The 22,137-nt window shown below is 37.1% G+C and overlaps 1 protein-coding gene across 2 annotated transcripts in view; it reads left to right on the top strand.

Moving 5' to 3' along the window:
- Positions 1-22,137, top strand: part of GBE1 (1,4-alpha-glucan branching enzyme 1) — a 167,222-nt gene that overhangs the window by 52,558 nt on the left and 92,527 nt on the right. For both annotated transcript variants that reach the window (XM_037377956.1, XM_037377955.1), the window contains exons 4-7: positions 15,467-15,592; positions 17,571-17,706; positions 20,113-20,203; positions 21,356-21,565. In XM_037377956.1, the coding sequence (XP_037233853.1) occupies positions 15,467-15,592; positions 17,571-17,706; positions 20,113-20,203; positions 21,356-21,565 (563 nt within the window). The remainder of the gene's footprint in view (positions 1-15,466; positions 15,593-17,570; positions 17,707-20,112; positions 20,204-21,355; positions 21,566-22,137) is intronic.

Raw genomic sequence — 22,137 nt, 5'->3', positions numbered from 1 at the left:
TTGGCAGAACAATAGTTTTATATATTAATATATTTATCTGACAATATGCTGGGTAGGTGCATGAAATTAAAACACTGTATACAACTAAATATCACTTGTATATTCACAAAATCTAGTGTAATGTAAATAATTCTGGCTTGCTTCTCTGGTGTTATGAAGGCAAGGTTCAGGATGGCTGACATGCCTCCATAATGCAGCTTTTACCAAGAGTGAGGTAAGCATTAGCATTAGGAAGCTGTCGGTAAAATATCAATGACTAAATCTGTTGGTTTCTTATTACATTTTTGAAGCCATGAGTTAATTACAAATAGGTAGCTTTCTCAGATAGCGTTTATATAATTGAGTGTAGATAGGTGAAAGTAAAAAAAAAAACCCACAAACAACACAACAAATCCCAACAATAAAGGAAACCCTTTTCTATAGTTCATTTTAATTGGGTTTTAACAATCATTTCTGGAAACCATAGCAGCCTTCATAATTTCTCTGTGTATGCTGACAGAAGTAATCATAAACAGCTCAGGGAACAAATAACACAAGTATTGCCAGGAAAGGTCACCTCAGAAAACAGTAGAAACTTCAAAAACTCTGCATGCCATTATTTGCTAAATATATATCCTTTCTTCCTTCACACACATATATGTGTTTATGTGTATATATATATATTTCTTCTAATGGTAAACTTTATAGTTTTTCGAGGGAGTATTTTTTATTGTGATGAGGTGAATAGATTTGGTATCTTGTGCGCTTGTTAACACAATATTTTTCTGTTGATATTCCAGTCTTGCGTGTTTGTGTACTTTCAGTGATGGCTGAACAGTAGTTACAGGTGCCAAGTTGAATACAAAATTGGTGCTGGCGTGAGGAACAGTGTCACAATTTTTTTTAATCAGTTTGTACAAAATGTTTTAAAAGTTCACTACTATTGGGTTTGAGTGGTTTTCCTGTCCAAATGTGTAAACCTTTTTAATATTAAAGTGTGCGAAGGAGGGACTACTTTGAGTCAGAACACTTAACAGATTAATCGTGGTTAGAGTATCTTAAAGTACATTTGTATCCATGAGTTGCTGGGGAGAGGGAAGTTAGTTGCAAAGAATATTCTTAGAACTTAATCCTTACAATTTTCCCTGCTGTGTCCTATACTTTGTAGTAGATCTGCATGCTCTGTGTTTAACTTGTAAACCTTGAAAAGGAATCAAATATGGTGAGCTGGTAGGTTAATCAGTGTCAGGGAACCACCGTTCGTAAAATTCATCAAGTGTAATTACTGTCACTGATGAAGTAGATGGTGCTGCAGCTGACCCTGCTGATCGGGAAGTCCAGCAGCATAGTATCAGGCTGGCTCTGAGTTCAGGTCTCATGTGCTTCAAGTAGTCTGCAGTCAAAACGTGAAGGCGTTTTTTAATGAGAGTGTGAAAATCCAGGAAGCTTTTTAATAATGGAAAACAGGTGGGTGATTAGGATGGTAGGTATAGAAATATTAAAGTTGCGGTGAGCATTCTGTAGCATAAGATGTAAATAGAATCATAGAATAGCAGGTTGGAAGGGACCACAAGGATCACTTGGTCCAACCTTTCTTGGCAAAACCACAGTGTGGCCCGGCACCCTGTCCAGCTGAATCTTGAAAGTGTCCTCTGCTGGGCAGTCCACCTCTTCCCTGGGACATGATTCCTGTGGCTGATTGTTCTTTCTCATTGTGAAATCAGTTATGTGCAGTCAGACAGCCTTTACAGAGGGAGTTCTAGGTAACCCTAGCAGAGATACGAAACCTGATTTCAACAGGAAGCTTCTTGAGGAAGTATTCAGTGTTTTCTAACGTATACAAATATAAACACTTCTAATGTTTCTTGTTTTCACCTTAGCTGGCAGCGGGGGGTGGGGGGGAGGGCCAGGGAAGCAGGGAATATCATTGATCATAGTTTAAGTTCCATGTCACATAAATTTCATGTCTTAAATGGTGTGTAGGATGGAAAAACATAAAAATCATCAGGTCTGCGAAGTTGAACAGTGAATGAAACAAGTGTTCTGCATCATCGTGGTATGTAACCTATGTGCAAGAAGGAGCAGATGTGGCATTCCTGGTATTTCTGGTATTTTAAACTGTAGAGAACAGGACTTACGTCATCTAATATGTACATTTCTTGGCATCAGTGCTGCTGAATGGAAAGTAAAGCATTAGTTAAATCTGTGGCAATACCCTTCATGTTTCATTGCTTGATTGTGAGCCATGACCCTTAAGCAAGTTATTGTAGACCTCTCTGGGTTACAGATTAGGTTTACTGGCAGGAAGAGTTGTTATCTCATTGGGAGGTAAATGGTCTCCTGACTTGGCCTGTTTGGGTTTGGTAAACAATGTGCAACTTATGGGCTCATAGGACAGTGGTAGCAGCAATGAAGCATTGTAATGCAGTGGACTGTTGCTCTTTGGAGCCTTTTTTTCCGACCAAGCTCAGCACTTCAGAATTTTCTTGTTGAGTTATTTTGGCAGGCTTAGTTCTCCTGTGACTTGAAGACTGCACAATTCTTTGGTAGGAAGTTTTGCTATTTAAAAAGACTTGCCTTTTAGTTTATCCATACAGAACACTTAACTGTTTCAATTGATATTAGCTGCGTGTTAAAGCAAAATGTGAAGGTTTTTTGGAGGAAAAGAGATTTTAAAGAGAAGGGGGGTGTTGAACTGGAATCTGAAACCTGGGAGTCTATATTAAGTATATATAAACATGCCTGGTTTTTTAGGAGAATTGTTTTTGTTTTGAAGATAGGGCCGCTAATTAGGTAAAGCTTCTCAGACTCTCTTCAGCATGACTTACTGGTACATACTTCCCCAGCTGTATTTGTTAAGAGAAGATTATGGGTCAAGGAGAAAATGGAAGGTAAACTTTGGTATTCTAATGGACTTACTTCACATCTTGGATGCCCAAGTCTTGTCAGATGGAATCTGTACTGGCAATACAGCCAGCACCAGAGTTGCATGAGTACTCTTCTGAGACATTATGATAAAGTATGTATGGTATGCCACTTCGGAATATCAGAAAGTAGTTGAATTAATGCACTTAATGTGTGGAGAGGATCAGGTGAGCTCATCCATGGCAGAAGACCTCAGAACAGAGGGAACAGATCACAATACTCTGCATCTTTTACTGTAACAATAATAATACTGATATCGTTATTATTACTATTATTATTATTATTGACTATTACTATTTTTATTATTATTATTATCCATCAAAGAGAGAGTGACCTAAGGTGTTCGGGACTTGAGCTGTCAGAGATGACAGCAATGGGAGGGAGAGGACAGTGGAAGGACCATTTGGGGCTGTAGGCTACCCCAGTTGTAAGACACCTCGGGGGTATGTAGCAGGAAGTGGAGGTGTTGAACATAACCTGCCCCATCCCCAACAGAAGTTTCACTGTCACTTTGAACCAGCCGTGAATGGGAGCATCAAAAAGCAAGCATGCTGTGCCACAGCCACCCAACCGCAAGGTGCATTATGCAGCAGTTGTCCTTTATACAAATGCTTTACTGTTGAGGATAAGTAATACTTAATGCTTGGGTGCCCCTATTACATACTTCAGCAGCTTCTTTTCTACTTGACATGGCTTGAAACAACTCTAATAAGTTACACTTATTGTGTGTAATGTGCTTTATTATGGCTGCTTTTCAAACCATGCTTTCATACCCCGAGCCTCTCAGTTATACAATACATATACGAATGCTTTTATATTATGCATACAAATTTTTATAGTCTTTGACCTACATCACTGTTGTTATAGTAACTTGATTCTGGATAAGTCCCAGTGAGGAAAAAAATATTTCTTGAACTTTCTATTTGAGGTTCCACTTACTTGATTTTGAAAACCTTTTTCAAAATCTGGAATCTAGACTGAAAGAAAAGTTTGAATGCTGTCCTGCAGCATAGATACATGTGGTGTTTTTTGGAGGGTTTTGTTGTTGTTTTTTTTAATAAACTGGCTGTTCCTCAATACCTAATAATGCCATCTTTGTGTAGCTAACAGTTATAAAGCCTATTGTTTCATCTTATAGAAATCCGTGTATTTTTAGGATAGTACAAGATGATTAAGTGAAGTACTCTGTCTACACTTGTGCCTGTTGAAATCTATTGGGAATGTTTCCATGTGATATTGCTTTTACTTTTAAGAACTCTCCTATGTTTTCTTGGATTTTAAGAGTTTGGTTTTCCTATGGTATTTTTATCTCTTATCTGCGTAGATATTTTTATAATACTAGGCTACTGTCTCCATCTTTTGATTTTTTTTTTATATTCAAATAGAGGATATAGTATTTTCTGTATCATTTGTTAGTATTTACTAATTTATCTTAGTTTTCTAAGAAAAGCATGGCAATAAAAAAGCAAAAGCTTTCTTTTAAAATCTGATCTAGTAAACTAGTTAAACATGTTATTTGATTCTTCACTGCAACTGAAATACTTAATTCAAAAGTGGAGCTATATCTCCCTCTTTTGGAAAATCAAGGCATGACTTCATGACTTGGCTTTGAAGATAGACTTTTGCTTCTTTTAAATCGATTATTTTTAGTTTTAAAAAAAATTATTTACTTTCCCCAGGGGAGAAGGGAAGGGGAAAGAAGGGGGAATTGTGAACAAATATTTAATATCCCTAATAAGTTTAGAGTCTAGTAGCTGATGTCATGATATATTTACAGAAAAATAATCTGTACAGCAAATAGATCCCGCTTCCAATGGCTTCTGAACCATGTAGACTCCTCTGCAGAACTTAATTAAACATGTAAACTACCTGAGAAGTATTACTATGTGTCTGATAGCTAAGGAGGTTTTTGGGGTTTTTTTCAATATTTCATTTAAATACTTGTCCTTTCAGTAGATTTCTTTGCCAGAAAATTGCTTGGAAGTAAAAAAACAACAAACCAACCAGACAGCTTTGTCTCCACTGGCTTAATTTTGACAGTAATCTGAAATTGATAAGGAAAAAAACATTGGAGAAAGGGATACTTGTAGTAAAGTGACTAGAGTGTTTGCTTACTTTTTCTTTCTAGTGTGACTGTTTTGCAAGGTAGGAAGAACAGCCTGGCAGAAGCAATGTGCTGTCCGTTCTTTCCAAAACTTCTTTTCAAGGTTTATATTCAATTTGCATGTTAGGAAATAATTTCGTTGACTGCAAGCACCTTGACATATACACTTGATTTTGTGTTTATTTGGAGTAGCAGGAATAGAGTATGGTAAAGTTTTTCAGCAGAAGGTGAGTTCTGGGAAGATAGCCCACTGCCCATGCCTCCTCCCCCACCGGTTGGGGAGCAGGGTCCGTTTGGGAAGGGACTCCTGGATAGGGGAAGCTGAAGTGTTGAACAGCTTCTGATCCCTTTTCCTCCTTGCTGCCTCTCCTGAGCCTTGTTAGGCAGGGCTGTGCAGCAGCAAGTAGAGTAAGGCACTAGTGCAGCCGCTGTGTTCACTTCTTCATTCCTTGCCTATTTCTGACACTATTAAAGAGGCAAATGTTCTATCTGGTCTCTACAATCTGTTGGGTTGAATGAGGTAATTCCAGAATAAAGCTCTTAACAGTCCTGTTCTATCCCAAATTTTTGTCAGAATTTTGTATTTTTATCTAAATCTTTTTTAAAGCAAACTGTGTCATGCAAGGAACTGGGTTCTGCAGCAGTTTGCATTACCTTACTGGGAAGTGTTCTGCTGTATTAAAAAACATGTATCGTTATTTATCATGCCATGTATTAAAAAACAGGCATGCAAGAACATTGCCTCTAGACTCCAGTGCTTCTCTCACAAACCAGTATGACCTGTAGAAAGAGAATGGTAATACTTGCCCTGGGGTTTCCTCTTTGTGCGTGCAGAAGGCAGGGATGGCGATGTGATTTTACTTATTTACGTAAATGAGCTCAATTTACATAATCTGCTAGCAAAAGATCATCAGAGCTGTCTATCCTGTCTTGGGTGCTAAATTTAGGATTGGATATGCTTCGTGGAAGAAAGGTACACAGCTAACGTGTACAGGGAAAGGTATTTTCAGCTGATAGTAAAGCTTCACCTCTGTTTCTGTAGCAGCTTGAAGGGGCTGAGAAAAAAATGAACAATTAAAAAAAAAAGGAAATATGATCTTGTAGCAGGATATTATCAGTGACTTGAATGAAGGAACTGTCTTTGAAACTGAACTGCATTTATGGACTAAAATCTAAGACCAGGTTTTCTTAAAGCAGCAGTGTCCTAGGTATGTAGTTTTGGAGAGAATAATTCTAATTGGTTCAGATTCTTTTGTATTCCTGTAAATTTGTAGTGCTTTCTCTTGGTTACTGTATTTTTGCAAAAGTAAAAAAGTAAACTTTTCTTTGTCTACAGTGTATATTATACTAAAAAATATCTTAGTGTACAAGCAGTTGTTTTCCTTCTTCATATACTCCTAGAACAGCTTGAGGGGTGGAAATACCTGGATGTTTAGTTTCTAATAAATTTCATATCATGGAAAAACCTGTTTATGTTATTGCAGCATCTGACATAAACTTCCTAGAGAATCTTGAAGACATAATTGTGTCATGCTTTTAGGTTTTGGTTTGAACTTTCAAATCAGGTGCATGTTATTGAGATGAGGTGCTGTTTCCACCTGTGTTCTTGCAGCTTTTACATTGGAATAATCTTGTCAGAAGTTTATAAATAACAAGCTAATGAAATGCTGTAAATTGTAAAATATTGGAATATTGGCTTATTGCCCTTGTAGAAATAAGACACTGATTTTTCTATATTTCTCTTAAACCTGGTTCACTCTCAATATATTAGCTATTGTTGGTTTGATGGCCAATTTAATTTCATTATTGTATTAAAAGCCGCATATACCAACAATCATTCTGAGTGCTTTCAAGCTATTAAAGTAATGAAATAATAATACAATGTTTCAGAGCTTTTTATTGGCTTGCATATATTAATCAGTTATCTAGTTGTCACCACTTCATCTTCTTCTCTGCAACAAGTATAAATGGCAAACCGCTGTATAACAAATTTCCCGAACTGCAAAAGTATCAGTGTTAATTCTTTATTCTTTTTATAAAAAATGTTCAGCAGATTCTAGTATTAAATGAAAATAAATATTTGAAAAATAAGGAGTTATCAAGACAGCATGGCTTATTTTTATTTCTGATGTTTGATCCTGTGTCATCATCAGTGAAAACAGAAGCAGACAACGGGGACGCATCATAGTTAAATGCAATGCTCTCACATGGAATTGGTCTGCCTTAGATGCGGGAACTGAAAGCTAAAGGAGTGGACGTTTAGCAGAGAAATTGTCTGATCCCCTATGTAACTGTCACTTGAGTTATTCTCCCACACTGTTCTGAAGAACTGTGTATGTGTACACTGGAAGACAAGGTAGCCAAATGAAGCTGATGTGAAGAGAATATGAAGGTAGGCAAACACGAAAAGAAAGAAAGAAAGGGGATATTCATAAAAATGGATTTTAAAGGTGGTGTTTTGTGGCCTGTGACTGCACAGTTTCATCTGTCATATCAATAGCACAACCATATTAAGTGCCATTTTATACATGGGTTTACATTTTATCTAAATTTGCATTTCTGGCTAAACTGTTGAAGTTGTTAGACTTACAAAGCTTTCAGACTTTTTATTGTTACAGATAATTTAAGAAAAAAAAAGTTTGGCTTCTGTTCATAAAAAGTCAACAAATTTCACCGAGTCACAGCGAGTTGGAAGTTGCCTGAACATCAGTGCTGAGTTTTCCTGTAAATTCCCTGAGACATCCAGAGTGGGTTGGCAGATGTGCTGTAGGTGATATGAAAGACTCATGCTATTTTGGCAAGGCAGAACAGTGGGATATGCGAGTCTCAAAAATTTTCAATGTCTCTGAAAATCAAGGGCCCTGAATCTTACTTGTCCTGCATTGGAAGCACCATTAAATTAGATGAAACCTATTTTAGCTTCTGAATTGTTCCGGTGTGTTATTGCTTTTTCTATATGTCTCCAGACTGCCCTCAGAGTGATGGTTTCTCCTTAACTGCTTTTGAGAGTTTTAAACATCATCAAAATGGACCCGTAAACAACTGTACTTAATTTTGTCCTATGTCTTATTCCCCATTTCATAATTTGCCTATAATCTAGTGGGACAGACATGGAGCACATTGTCATTGTGAGATTTTGGTCCTGCTTTGTGTTCCAGCAATCCAGCATCTTGCAAATTGAAATGCACCTTTGCACACGAGTTTTTACATAGCTTAAAAGCCAGCCATTGTTGGCTATATGTTTGCTTTTATTGCAGCCATACGTTGCAGTTTTTTCTAGTGATTTTTATTCAGATCTGAATAAAATACTTCAAAATTAATCACTTCAGCAGCATTGATGCCTTAAACCTCAGGTTACCAGAGCATGTTCTCCCTACCTTGGGTGTACTCATCTGTGAAATCCGCTGCGCTAATTACAGCAGTTTTGGATGCTAAACTTTTGAGTGAGCTTAACATAAATAGGCAGAAGTGTTGAAAATACACTCAAAGTCCCTGTAATGGAAATGCAAACAAACCCACATATTTTTAACCTTTACATACAAAGGATGAGAAGCTTAGGTTAAGCTCTTTTGTTGTTTTATGATTGTGCTTATATTAATTGTGTATCTGTGCCCTGTCCATTTTTAGACCAAACTGATGTTTTAATGTCAAATTGTGAAGGATGTTTTCACTCTGTCTTTCTGACACTTATTTATGTGAGGGCATTTATTTACATGTATTTACACTGATATTTTGACTGGAAGCCAGAATCATGTGACATTCAAAAGTTATCAAGGATTTTGAGTTTTTATATATTATTGTGTGAATGTTTTTACTGCTAGAGGAGGGGAAAAACTCCCAAACTGTGCAGATGAGCTATATCTAGTGTTAATATAGGCAATTTCTGCATGACTAACTTCAAATTTTCCAAAGTCTTGTTAGAAATTTCCAATGGGTAAGCCAACTTGGAGACTTTGGGGAAGCAGGGAAAAAAGACTTTAGTACAGAGTTCTAAACAGATTAGCTGTTGCAAGGGTCTTCCCCCTCTTCACAATGACAACAACAAAATTGTTGCCTGTGTATTAAGCAGTTTGATAATCAAGTAGTCCTCTTACGTTTCAGACAAGGAGATGTTTAATGAAGATGGTGTAAGTTCTCTTCATCTGTTTTTTGTCTTTGCTTTTCTGTCCTAAATTTGGGCAGTGTAAATGTAACTCTTGATATGTAGATTTCTTCTTAACTTAGTTTTGACTATTTTAACAGCTTAAACACACAGACTGAAGAGAGTATATTATTTTGCCTAGGAAACTTGAATATCCTTTTTCCCTCTGCACTTGTCCTCTTGTTGGAGTGTTTTCTATAGTGACCAACATTTCTTCTCTTCCCTGACAATTTTACATAGCTCATATTCGTAAGCATTTAAAAGGTGACTAAAATCTGAAGAAAGCCAAGGGTAAGCCATAATGCAGGTAGATAACTGGATTATTTATTGTATGTGTCGGCTAGGTTTAACTGTGATTTTTTTTTTTTTTTCTAGCAACTGTATCTGTATTCTCTATAATGTTCTTAAAAGCCAGCAAGATATATGCTCTGTTACATATTTTTAGAAGCCAGAAAAAGTGAAAAAAATACAGTGACTGTTTACCTGGATTTTCTTTAACTAAAGCTTAAATAAGTGGAAAACAAACAGGTTAGTTGTAATTAGAGGTTAAACTTTTTCCAGTTTCCTTGGTCCACTTAACAAATGCATTTCATTCTGTACTAGTGTGCATTTTTAAAGCTTTATTTAATAGGAGCTGTAGTGTTTGTATCAAATGGTATAATGTGCCTCCTCATATACCTTAAGGAAACAGCAGGGGCACACCTCTTAAAAATGAAGTAAGTAAATCCCAAGGCCAGTTGAGGAAGCTGTTTTAATGAACATCATAATTTTATATATGTTCTTTAGAGAAGATTGTTGAGCTAATTAGAAAATGTAAACTCATCTATAACATGTTGATGAACTAAGTGGTAGCTAGCTTAGGCTATGCATCATAAGTTTTAAGAATTAGTTTGAGATGAGTACAATAAGCAAATTTGGAGCAAAAGTACAGTATCTGCTAAATAGACTCATAGGCACTTTGCCAAAAGGTCTCTGTAATGAATATTTTCAGTATTCTTTATACATATATATAATCTGTAGCAGAAGGTTCAGATTTTACATGGCAGCTACCTTTTATATCTGAATGGACCACAAGTAGTAGTGTGGGGTGAGTGAAGCAAGATTTTTTTATCTGTCTTTAAGTTTTAAGTGTGTGTTTTATATTTACCTGTTTTATGACAACCTTTTTTTTTTTTTTTTTTTTTTGGAGTTAAAACTGGCTACTCACAGCTTGCATGGGTGTACTCTGCGGGGTAAGACACTGGCTGGACGGCTCAGCCCAAAGGGTGGTGGCGAATGGAGTTACATCCAGCTGGTGGCCGGTCACAAGTGGTGTCCCCAGGGCTCAGTGCTGGGGCCAGTTCTGCTTAATATCTTTGTCAGTGATTTGGACAAGGGGATTGGGTGCACCCTCAGTAAGTCTGTAGATGACATCAACTTTGGCGGTGGAGTGTTGATCTGCTGGAGGGCAGGAGGCTCTGCAGAGGGATCTGGACAGGCTGGACTGATGGGCTGAGGCCAACTGTATGAGGTTTAACAAGACTCAGTGCCGGGTCCTGCCCTTGGGTCACAACCACCCCACCAGCGCTGCAGGCTGGGGCAGAGCGGCTGGGAAGCTGCCTGGTGGGAAAGGACCTGGGGGTGCTGGCTGGTGGCCAGCTGAACACAAGCCAGCAGTGTGCCCAGGTAGCCAAGGAGGCCAACAGCATCCTGGCATGTACCCAAAATAGTGTGGCCAGCAGGACAAGGGCAGTGATCGTCCCCCTATAGTTGGCACTGGTGAGGCTGCACCTCAAACACTGTGTTTGGTTTTGGGCCCCTCACTACAAGCGAGATGTAGAGGTGCTGGAGCGTGTCCAGAGAAGGGCAGTGAAGCTGGAGAAGGGTCTGGAGCACAAGTCTCATGAGAAGCGGCTGGGGGAACTGGGGTTGTTTAGCCTGGAGAAAAGGAGGCTCAAGGGGAACCTTGTCACTCTGAAGCTGCCTGAAAGGAGCCAGGTGGGGGTAGGTCTCTTCTCCTGGATAACAAATGATTGTACAAAAGGAAGCATCTTCAAGTTGTGTCAGGGGAGGTTTAGATTGGATATTAGGAAAAGATTCTTCACTGAAAAGGTGGTCAGGTGAAGCTGCCCAGGGAGATGATGGAATCACCATCCCTGGAAGCATTTAAAAAATGTGTAAATGTGGTGTTTAAGGAGGTGGTTTAGTGATTGACTTGGGTTATCAGTTATCCTGGGTTAACAGTTGGGCTTGATGATCTTAAAGGTCTTTTCCAACCTAAATTATTTTGATTAATTATTTCAAGAAACGCCAAAGCAAATATGCAAGTGAAGGTTCTTGGATTGTTTCCATTAGAGTTATTTTTATCAGTCTTGGGCTGAATTGCTATTAATTTTAGTGTACCATTCAACTTTTGCAGTTGTTATTTTTTTTGTCATGCCACAGCTAAGCCTGATGGTGTGGGAGTTGTGTCTCAAGAAACTTTAGAAAGTATTATCTGAAGTCTTTCTACTTTAACCTATTAATCAACTTTCTACAGTATCAGGAGAGAGGATTAAGAAGTTGATTGAGTATAGAGCTTTGTAATTAAGGAAAGGAAAGATGCAGTAAATGGGATTCACATAAAATTAAAAAAAGGGTTGAGCAAGCATAGGAAAGAAGCAGTAAAAGTGTTGGGGATTGCTTGATAGAGGTCTAAGGAAACTATGTTGATTATGGTCTCATAAACCAGAGAAGATTCAGCTTTACCAGCTTCAGAGTTGTGACAATTCCTGTTCTGGGTTAGCTGTGTTCCCCTTGACTGTGTTTTCTCTGTACACAACTCATGATGTTAAAAAATGACAGCCGCCCCTGAGCAAAATTTGAGGTTTCTGCCTTTATGGTGAGGTTCATCCAGATACAACCATGACTGGATATATTTACTACATATTCTTTAAGAAGGCCTACACTGTGAAAAAAGCCTGATGTGAAAATTTTCTGAATACTTGTTTAGAATAAGTATTCCCCCCCGCTGTTTTAGAGATTTTTCTGACGTTTGCGCGGTTGAGTTATATGACTTCTGTTGTTGGATAAATGTATCCTTTTCTTTAGAACTTTGGACATTTCTTACGTTTTTGCATAACAAAACTGAAGTTTTAAAGTTCTGAAATAGAGATGAAACACAAACATTCAGATTGTGAACCTTACAATAGAGCAGGCTCGTAAGTCTGTTAGGACCGTTAAGTGTGTAAACTCAACCCTTGTGGAATGTGGTACATTAGCACCACCTGTTTATGGCTCTACATTGTTACTATCACAATATATGACAAATACACTGAAGCCTCTGCTTCTAGGAAGTTTGTTGTAGCTATTAAAATTCTGGCTGTGGAAGTTGGTAGGAACTTGTACAAGTTACTATGACTCTCTCAGTTCCTGAAAAGTCTAACCATTAAACTTGATCTGACAGATGCTTTGAATAAAAGGTAAACTAGTACTAAAACAAAATGACTTCTGCAAAACTGGTAAATCAAGTACACTGAGGTGTCAGAAATGAGGGAAAATATGGTCAGTTTGAGTTGTGTGACTACAGAACAACAAAAGTTCTCACATGATGTCAGAAGGGTGGGATGCAGAGATACGGTTAATTAACATGTGCAGCATAACTGTAGAAGTGTGGGTTAAAGGGAAATAAGGGGTTGCTCATTTCCGTGTGTTTCTGTTCTCTGTTTTTCTTAAGTGTTTTTCATTGCTTAAAGGACTATATTAAAGAGTATGTATGACTGGTTTTAGTATCTCATAATAAATAAACTTTTTCCCCCTCCAGTATCACTTTTGTATTAAACTAGTACTGCATCTAATGTTCTGAATTTACATTAATTATTCCATATTTCTTAAAGTGTGCCCACCCCTCATAAATCTGTCTATTATAAATTACATTAGAATGTTAGAGAAAAAGTAACATGATAACATGATAACTCATGATAACATGAGTAGCTAGGTATGGTTATTATATGCAGTAATTATCTTATTTCTGTGATGGGTAAATTGGGACAAATTAAGAAAATGAGGAATAGCACCATCAGAAGTGTGATATCAGAAAGTGGAGATAATTCTTATTATTTTAAGAGTAACTTGCAAATTTTCAGTGCAGTCAGCTAGGAGGATCTTCATAGTGTTGATATAATTTGCAGAAATACCCTTTTGGCGAGCTTTTCTAGCATAGTTAACAGAAGAAATTTTTGATGCACCTGTACAGTGTTTTCACTAACCTCTTCTTGTCTTTTGCTGTTTAGGTGGTTAGTCTCAATTACTACTTCTTATAAAACCTGTTCCAAGTTGTCAGTTATAGTAATATACACTGAGACACAGCAATCATACCTCCTTGCTTTATCAACTTCCATTAACCTACTGTGTATACATATTTTCATTTGATTTTCTCCTGTGGTTGGGTTAAGGATACAGATAACCTATCAAAATGAGACACTTGCCACAGGTGAAAAGGCAATTCTTCGATAGTTTTCTTCCAGGCTGCTTGTTAGGAATTGAGAACAAAGAGAAGTCACGTTTTAGATAAAAAAGTAACGGGGGGGGGGGGGGGGGGGGGGGGGGAGCTCAGCTCACCCCCCACCCCCCTTTCCATCTGAGGCTTCTTATGATGTTCATAGCTCTCTCCCTACAAAAAAAAGGAGTCTGCCCAAACCAACAACCAAACCAGAAAAAAGCAACCTTCAACTTCGTAACAAAATTGGAATGCTGAATTTCAGGACTTCACTTGCTTGTACATTTCTGGGTTTCAAATTGGCAAACCTCCTGTGTTACCATTTCGATGGCAGCCAGAATACCAAGCAAAACCAGAGTGCTGCTGTTCCTTCTGCACAGAGGAAAGGGGGAGGTGTGGTGGGAGAGATGAAGCAGGGTTCTTTCTGCATCTCAAGAGGAAAGGCCTGACAGCAGTTGGCTTCAGTCGGGTACAGCTTCAATGAGACAGAGTAAGAGGGGGAATACTGACAGTGAGCAAGTCACCTGCAAAAGCTGGGCAACCTGTGTTACTGTGGCATCATACGGTGCCTTGGCAGATTTTTTCTCATGGCATGCTGTGTGGAGCAGATCCTGTTCTTGGAGAGGAGCTCTCCCTTTTGGTCATTCCAGCTAGTATATAATTTCCATACAGGAAAACAACTCTTCTCCTGAGCGTGTTCCCATGAGAATTTCTTGCTGTACTTTTAGGCAAAGGCAAGGCCATGCAGGTGGCGTAGTTGCCGGTACGAAGGGGCAGGTGCCTCCAGGCCCCAGTGTTCCACTGGGGTGGCTGAGGTTGTCCTGCAGCCAAGGGACATGTGCAGCACAGCATGGACCCGTTGTCCCTAGCTCCTAAATGTGCAACGCTTTCTTAGTCAGCAACACGGCCTTCCACCCCTTCATTCTCATACCCTTTCCCAAGGGTATTTTATAAGGTACAGATTACATTAATTACTCAATAAAGCAGAGATGACCTGTTCAAATTTTCCAACTCCTCAGACAGATTGTCTTCTGCAAAGTCCCAGGACAATGTTATCCTAGTAATTATTTGAATTTTGCTTTTGTTGTGTAAAATTATGGAACTCCTAGGTTTGTTGTGTTTGGTCACTTTTTCTGGTGAAGTTTTATGAGCTTTTTGAAGGAATTGATAATAATTGTCATTTTTCATCTCTCATTATAAAATAGAGAAGGTAAACCATTTGGTAATATTTTGTTTTGCCATTAGAATGGTGGAGTCATCCAGAGAAACTGAAAGGCAGCAAAAGTAAACCAGCCATTTAAATTTTACTCTTTTTCCCTCTTCTTGACCTGAAAGCTGTCCTGTGCTTCTTGTGTTAACCTATATGATATTGGTCAAGACTCACAGAGCATAGAAAAGAGGAAGGAATCAAGATATTAAAACTGGCTTACTAGATTGTTTGCCAAGTAAACAAATCTCAGTACTCATCTTGATGGCATTACACTGTATGTCTATTTAAATTTATAGGAACATGGCAGGGAAATAGCAATGACAGTGGAAATTAGGGAACCTAACACTAATCCATTTTGTAGGGCTCTGTCTCCCATAACTTATGTGAAGCTTATATATATATATCTCCTCACCTTTCAGCTCCCGCTCGTGAACATCAGTCCTGTGTCTGACATGCTTGGTTTGCTATTCTTTTGTAAATCATCTCTGTGAACAGGGTCATTCTTCCTTGTCTTGACATGCATTGTATATTTGTATGTTCTTGAAATTAAATTTCTGTGTAGTGTACTGTTTCATTCTCTGCTATGGTTTACATAGGAGCTGTTACATGAATTATATGTGACTGCATGCATATGTTGCGTTTTTTTTATAGGTGGTGATCCGTGCTCAAAATGGCGAACTCCTCTATCGTATTTCACCTTGGGCAAGATATGTAGTCCGTGATGAAGACAAAGTGAATTACGATTGGGTACACTGGAATCCACCAGAGTCATATATAGTAAGGTTTAAATATTACTTTCAAAAGGTGCATAAAACCATGTATTGTGTCATCTTTGTATACCTGCTTGGGGAGGGGAGGAAAAAAAAAAGGAAAAATTGTTCTGCACAAAGAGGGTAGTGAGCTACGTAAAGTAGCTACCTGAGAAGTGAAGGGGATTTATTCATGGGTTTGACAGAAAAAAGTGACTTCAGTGACGGATGTTCTTGAGCTACTTCTTCAGTCTCTCATAGACTATATAAATAGTAGTTGCCCATTAAAGTGGTATTTTAAACTTGGCTTCCCACGTGCTAGACAAGCTCAATAACTATTCCAGGACTGGGCAGCCCTTCCTGGTATAGAAGAGAACAGGGAGTTATCAGAACTGGGTTTAAGAGTTACCTGCACAAAGTTCAGTACTCCACAAAAAAGTCAATGCCATATGAAGTCAGAAGAAGCTTTCCAAAGTAAGGTGCTCGCACTCCAGTCAAATCCTAGTTTCTTCATGTCAGAAAAATCCATTTATCAATTTTTAAAGCCCTGTTCTTGTTCACTGCAATAAGGGGGACAAATCTTTACAGGATATATGAAAAATATCCTGGGAGAATGTTCCAAAACTTCAGACTGAGTGATATTTCATATGATATACTTTTTGGAGCTTTCCCTAAAAAAAAGATACACAGGCTTCTGTATTAGAGGTACTGCAGTCTCTGGGTCGAGTTAAATTGTAGTGCCCACCTCAAATTATGAAGTATCTGCTTGACAGAGAAAGGGTAACTCACCTGGAAAGTCTCATTTAAAAAAAAAAAAAGGAAAAACCAAACAACCAACCAAAACCATAATCCACTAACTTTATTATTTATATGTATAGTTTGTATGAATTTAGAGACCTGCTCTCTACCGATGATGCTGTGTGACACCTAGATCCTCTACAAGAAGAGGAATGGGGAGGTAATTGGAAACACAGTCATTTGTATGACCTAGAGTGGAAAGGAAGCGAGAACATTTAGGGTGTGGATAAGGCCTTACTGCGTTAAGGCAGAAAAAAGATATTTAAGTTCTTTCATGAATAGGACAGTTGCCCAGTGGAGGTAAAATACAGGGGACAAATGTCAATCTGAACTTCTTATTCTTCACATTGTCCCTTTAATTTCTGTTCATGTACATGTACGTTTTTTACTGGGTTTGTTCTAACTTTTCAAAATTTCACTTGAATATTAAACAAACAAATAAAATATAAAACTAACTTTTTTTTAATTGGGAGAGGGAGGAAAAGAGAAAACTTCTGGGGAAAAAACCAGGTTTTAATCAGTAGTTTTCCTAAGTTTCTTCAGACAAGGCTTTTATTTTAACAAATGAAATCCAATCAAGTGTAAACTGTTCTTCAAGTTTAAGGACGAGGTTTTGTGAGGAACTTCGGTTGCCTCTGTATTCTTTAAATATTTTCACCGATCAAGAAATACTGTGTACTCACCTACAGATGGGATTTTATGTTAGTTTATTTTTTTAATCCTACATAATTGGAATATAGATGATTCTGTGCTGTGGAACTGTGTTCTTTAGGACTAAAAATATTCATAAATTTTAGTTTAGAGAAGGCAGAACAGCTTCAAATACCTGCACAAAGCAGGTATGCTTAAAAAAAAACCCACATGTTTTTCTATTGTCATCTTTTATTTTCAAATAAACTTCATAGTATTTCAGAAGAACTTTATAGTACAATGACTGCTCTGAGTTTGTACACTTAAATGTAATTTAAAAAGGCTATAAGAAAAGTGTTGAATCATGGATGTCCGGTTTCTTGTTCATGAAGAATGTTAATTTGAAATGGACACTTGTTCTAACAGTTTAGAAGGCTTAATTATCTCTAAAACATTTGTGCTCTTAGAGGAAGAACAAAACAAAACTACTCTTAAATTGTTTTTTGCCCTGTGCAGATTACTAGGTTGTGATGACACTTCCAAGCTGTTCCTAATGACAACTTTTTTTTTCCTTATAGCATAAGCATCCTTCCCCCAAGAGATTAAAAAGCCTAAGAATCTATGAATCTCATGTGGGGATTGCTTCCCCAGAAGGGAAAGTAGCTTCTTACAAAAACTTCACATACAATGTACTACCTAGAATAAAGGATCTTGGTAAGTAATAACAGAGATACTTGCAGAGATAAAAATTTTATGGGCCCGTGCTCTTATTAGAAAAGAGAATTATCAAGTCTGTACTTTTTCCTGTTTTCCAATTATATGTACTACAAAAATAGAATCGTAGGGCAGCACAAAATTATGAACAAGTGAAATCTACAAAGAAGAAACAAAGACTGAAGTAGGATATGTGCATCAAAATTCATTCCACAGATTTTTTTTTAAGTAAATTGTGATTGCAAAAGCCTAGATAAATGTTATGGGGCAGTTTGCTTTTGGCATGGTTTGCTTTTAACTTAAAAAAGGACCTGTTTTTGTGAGATTTGTCTTCAGAAAATATTGTGCTCTCAATTGGTTCTACTAATGTAAATTTTGATTCGAAGGAAAGACAAGTATCTGGATAGAAAGGATTGTCCTTTCTGTTTGCCAGAATAAGTATGCTAACTTTTTTGACCCCGAACAGTTGCTATGAAGTATCAGAATATGGAAACTTCAAACGCAGAGTAATGCTCTTTTGGAAAGGAACTGCTACTATATTGGAGGGGGTGTATGAAACAGCTGGCATGATTATCTTGGGCAGCACAGCAAAACTGTTCACCTCAGTTTCTGTTTGTTGGTTATTTTTTTCCTGTGGTGTCTTTGCATTTTTTCTGTAATGGACAATATTAGAACTTGCTGGCCCTTACTGCTTGGTAAATAACTGCTTGTTACACTCCACTGTAAAATAATTGTGACATCCATAGCTGAGACCTCTGAGTTTAGTGGCTGTGCTTGTGTTGTTTGGTTTTAAAATTATTTATCAGAGTGTCTGAAGAGGCCATAGTAGGCTTGTAGGTTTACTTGTTGAGTAAGTGTGTCACAGAATGTGGCTTTTGCTTTGTGGATGAAGTTGAGCTTGCAGGTGAGATGAGAAGAGTTTGCATGCCTGGAGGCCCTGAAGAAAAAGTTAATTAGGATTCCACATTAGGTACCTGTGACTTCCTTTCTGCCAAAGAATTTCAGTTGTTCCAGGAGGTTAATATGTTTAACAGAATTATGAAAGCTTTCTGCTTTACCTACAGATTTTCCCTCGGGGAGGAGAAATGTCATGAAAGGGTTGATATACTACAAAATAAAAGCAATATCAAATTTAGTTGCTGTATACAGAAATTATAATGTTTGTTCTTATTTACAGTAAGCAAGCACTGTGGGAATTAAGCCTTTTTTTTTTTAATGTATATTTAAGGGTCATTAGATTCGATTTTGGAATGTCTTTCTTGTTAGGACAAGCTTAAAGACATCAGTATTTAAGAATGCTAAGATTTTAATAGTTTGTAGGAGTACGTGCATGAAAAATAGCAAAATAGATAGCAAGCAAATCAAATGAGATTTATTTGATGCTATGTTGCTGTTTATATATAAAAAAAGCTGTAAATAAAAATAAGTGCAATGAGCCTATATTATAAAACAGCAATGAAAGACAAATTGCTGGGCTCATGCCAGCTATCTCCTAATAACTCTTCTATAGCTGCAGAATTCAGAAACAAAGCCAAGAACAATAAAAAAGAAACTGGTGTCTTGTCTAAAGAAAATAGTTAAGTGAAGATTTTGCTTAAACAAATAAAGGGAAGTGGCAGGTAGTGGTGAGAGTCTTGACAGACTCAACACAGGTGCAGGTTATCTTTTGCTGATAGTCCTCACTTGCTAGCTATCTGGGGTACTTACTGCTAATAAAGATAGCTTTAGTTAAGATATGTGGCAAGTATTGTGGCTTCACCATTAGTATATTGTTTTGCCTTCAGGTTTCTCTCCCTTAATATTGTACTGAACTATCTTGGGTGATACACGCGTGTCCCTGACCCTGCTGTACTGCCTTTGTTAAACTCAAACCAAAACCACATTACTTCAGTGTTTTCTCTTTTCTGAAAGACTCTTGTAGAGGGGAAATGTAATCATTAAAGTGCGAAAAAGTGTTTTTGAAGTGGTAAAAAAAAAAAAAGCTTCCATGGGGTATAAGGTATAGTACGTTGTAGCCAGTGACTACCCCCACACCCCCTCACTGCGAGTGTCAGTGAAGTGGAAGTTCAGGACGTGCAGATTGGCATAGTCAGTATTCTGAAGTTAAATTGAAATTATTTTTACCTATCACTTACTGCTTTCTAAATCTGAGAGATCCAGTAAACCTAGTTATATGTAGATCACGTAACAAATTGACCATTCCATTTGTTGTGGAAAATCGTGTAAGTGTAAACTATTAGATAGAATTCTGTATTGAAAGAGACTGGATCTTTAGTTGTTAATCATTAATGTTAGAAGCAGCTAAAATGAGAGAATACTGGAATGGATATATCACAGGTGTTGAAGCCTCTTTTAACTATCCTTAAGGGAATGGGTTGGTTTGTTTAATTTCTTCTATTTTTCTAGGATATAACTGTGTCCAGCTGATGGCTATTATGGAACATGCATACTATGCCAGTTTTGGTTATCAGGTCACAAGCTTCTTTGCAGCATCAAGGTAGGTTTAAGTACTTCAGCATTTTCTCTGTTGTTTTATCTTCTTATCCATTGAAATCAATATCCTTGTATGTGTATGTTTGCCAGTGTTTAATGGGAAGATAAAAGTAATGGCTTAGATATTTGCTGTAGCTTCCTCTTAAATCTGAAATCAATTTGCCATAGTGATCAGCTGTTCTGTGGAATACTTCTTATAGGATACAAACAAAAAGGATATAAGTAACTTCAGCTGTCATAGCATATTCCAGCTAATCTACCTTCAGCAGTCAATGCGTGCATGGGTTTTGTGTTGTGGAATTCTTGGCAGTAACAAACATGATAAACAGAACCGTACGCTACTTGTTCATAATACACTTGATTAAAATCATGGCTCTGTGTTGTGCGGGAACTTTTTCCCCACACTTGTAAATGACTGTACTTTGAGGCCTAGGGTGAAAATAGGTGGAAAATTTATTCAGGTAATTGTTAAGAAAATTATGATAAACCTCAATGTTGTGTGTTTGTGGTGAGTATTTCTGGTTTGTTTGTTTTCTTTTTTTCTTTTTTTAATATCTTATTGCAACTCAAGTGACAACCAGGATCCATTTAGATAGCCAGTTAAAATTTCCTTTCTTATTTGAAAGAAAGGTGTGCCAGATATAGGAGATAAAAATCCTTAGTTATAAACAAGTTGTGAAATAATATAGTACATAAAACAAATAACTAAGCAGGACAACAGCAGATGGTATATTTTGGGGACTTTCATGAGTGTACATTTACTTTTGTAATCACTATGGATTAGTTCATTTCAGTAATGTAAATATATTGAAGAGGAAGTGTTCAATTTTAAATAAAAGCTTTAAGTTGTATCAGTTATCTTTTATGCTGAATTTGATGTATTAACAGATAAAAAGGGAAGAATAAAACTTTGAAACTTCCCGCAGAACATTGCACGCATACGTCATGTAATTTTTGTATTCAAAAAATTGTTTCAATTGTCAGTTTTTAATCAATACCTACTACATAAGAGGCTGAAAAAATAACCTGTATACAACTGGAAACTAGGTGATGAAGAACTGCTGACTTTGATGTAGTTTTTATGAGTAATGTTTAGTACTGTCAGCTTAAGTTCAGATTGCACCATTCATAACACATTACATTTTCATACCGATAGCCGTTATGGAACTCCAGACGACCTGAAAGAAATGATTGACGTTGCTCACTCAATGGGCATCACTGTCCTGCTGGACGTTGTGCACAGCCATGCATCAAAAAACTCTGAAGACGGTCTCAACAAATTTGATGGTACAGATTCTTGTTTCTTCCATTCTGGTCCTAAAGGAACTCATCAGCTCTGGGACAGCAGGCTCTTTGACTATGCAAAGTAAGTACAAAATGTCGCTTCAGTTGTGTTAGTGGTTATTATTTCTTAGCAGTTCTATTAAAACTACAGTATTCACCAAACTGGAAAAGTCATTTGGGTTGTTCAACAGTTCCAATATGCTGAGTCAAAATCTTTTACTTTGCTGAACACTTAAAATCTAACACTAAATAAGAGTATTTAGGTTTTGTTATTCTTCCGTCATCTATGGCTACATATATATGTATTATATACCATGTGCGCTGTATGTATTATATAATCATATTATGTAGTTACTTTTTTTAAAAATAGATTTCAGTATTTTTATTTATAGATACCTATTGAAATATTTATTCTATAGGTGTATATTTATATACTTGACTATAAAAATAGATTTGTATTTTCATATTATATATTTATAGATTATATATATTTTTATATAGAAAAATAAATAAGAGAGTAAGAAAAGCAGAAGAAAACTTGTAAGCTTTGGAAATGTGTTGTCAAACTGTCAGATTATTGAAATGTAGCAAAAACTTTTTGGAACAAAAAAATGTTCCAAAGAGCTTCCAGAGGCTGATCAATAGAGATAATAC

Source organism: Falco rusticolus, chromosome 2, assembly GCF_015220075.1.
Source record: "Falco rusticolus isolate bFalRus1 chromosome 2, bFalRus1.pri, whole genome shotgun sequence".
NCBI classification, from domain to species: domain Eukaryota; kingdom Metazoa; phylum Chordata; class Aves; order Falconiformes; family Falconidae; genus Falco; species Falco rusticolus.
Note: the sequence above shows the minus strand (reverse complement) of the source record. Positions and strands in the feature narration are given on the sequence as shown.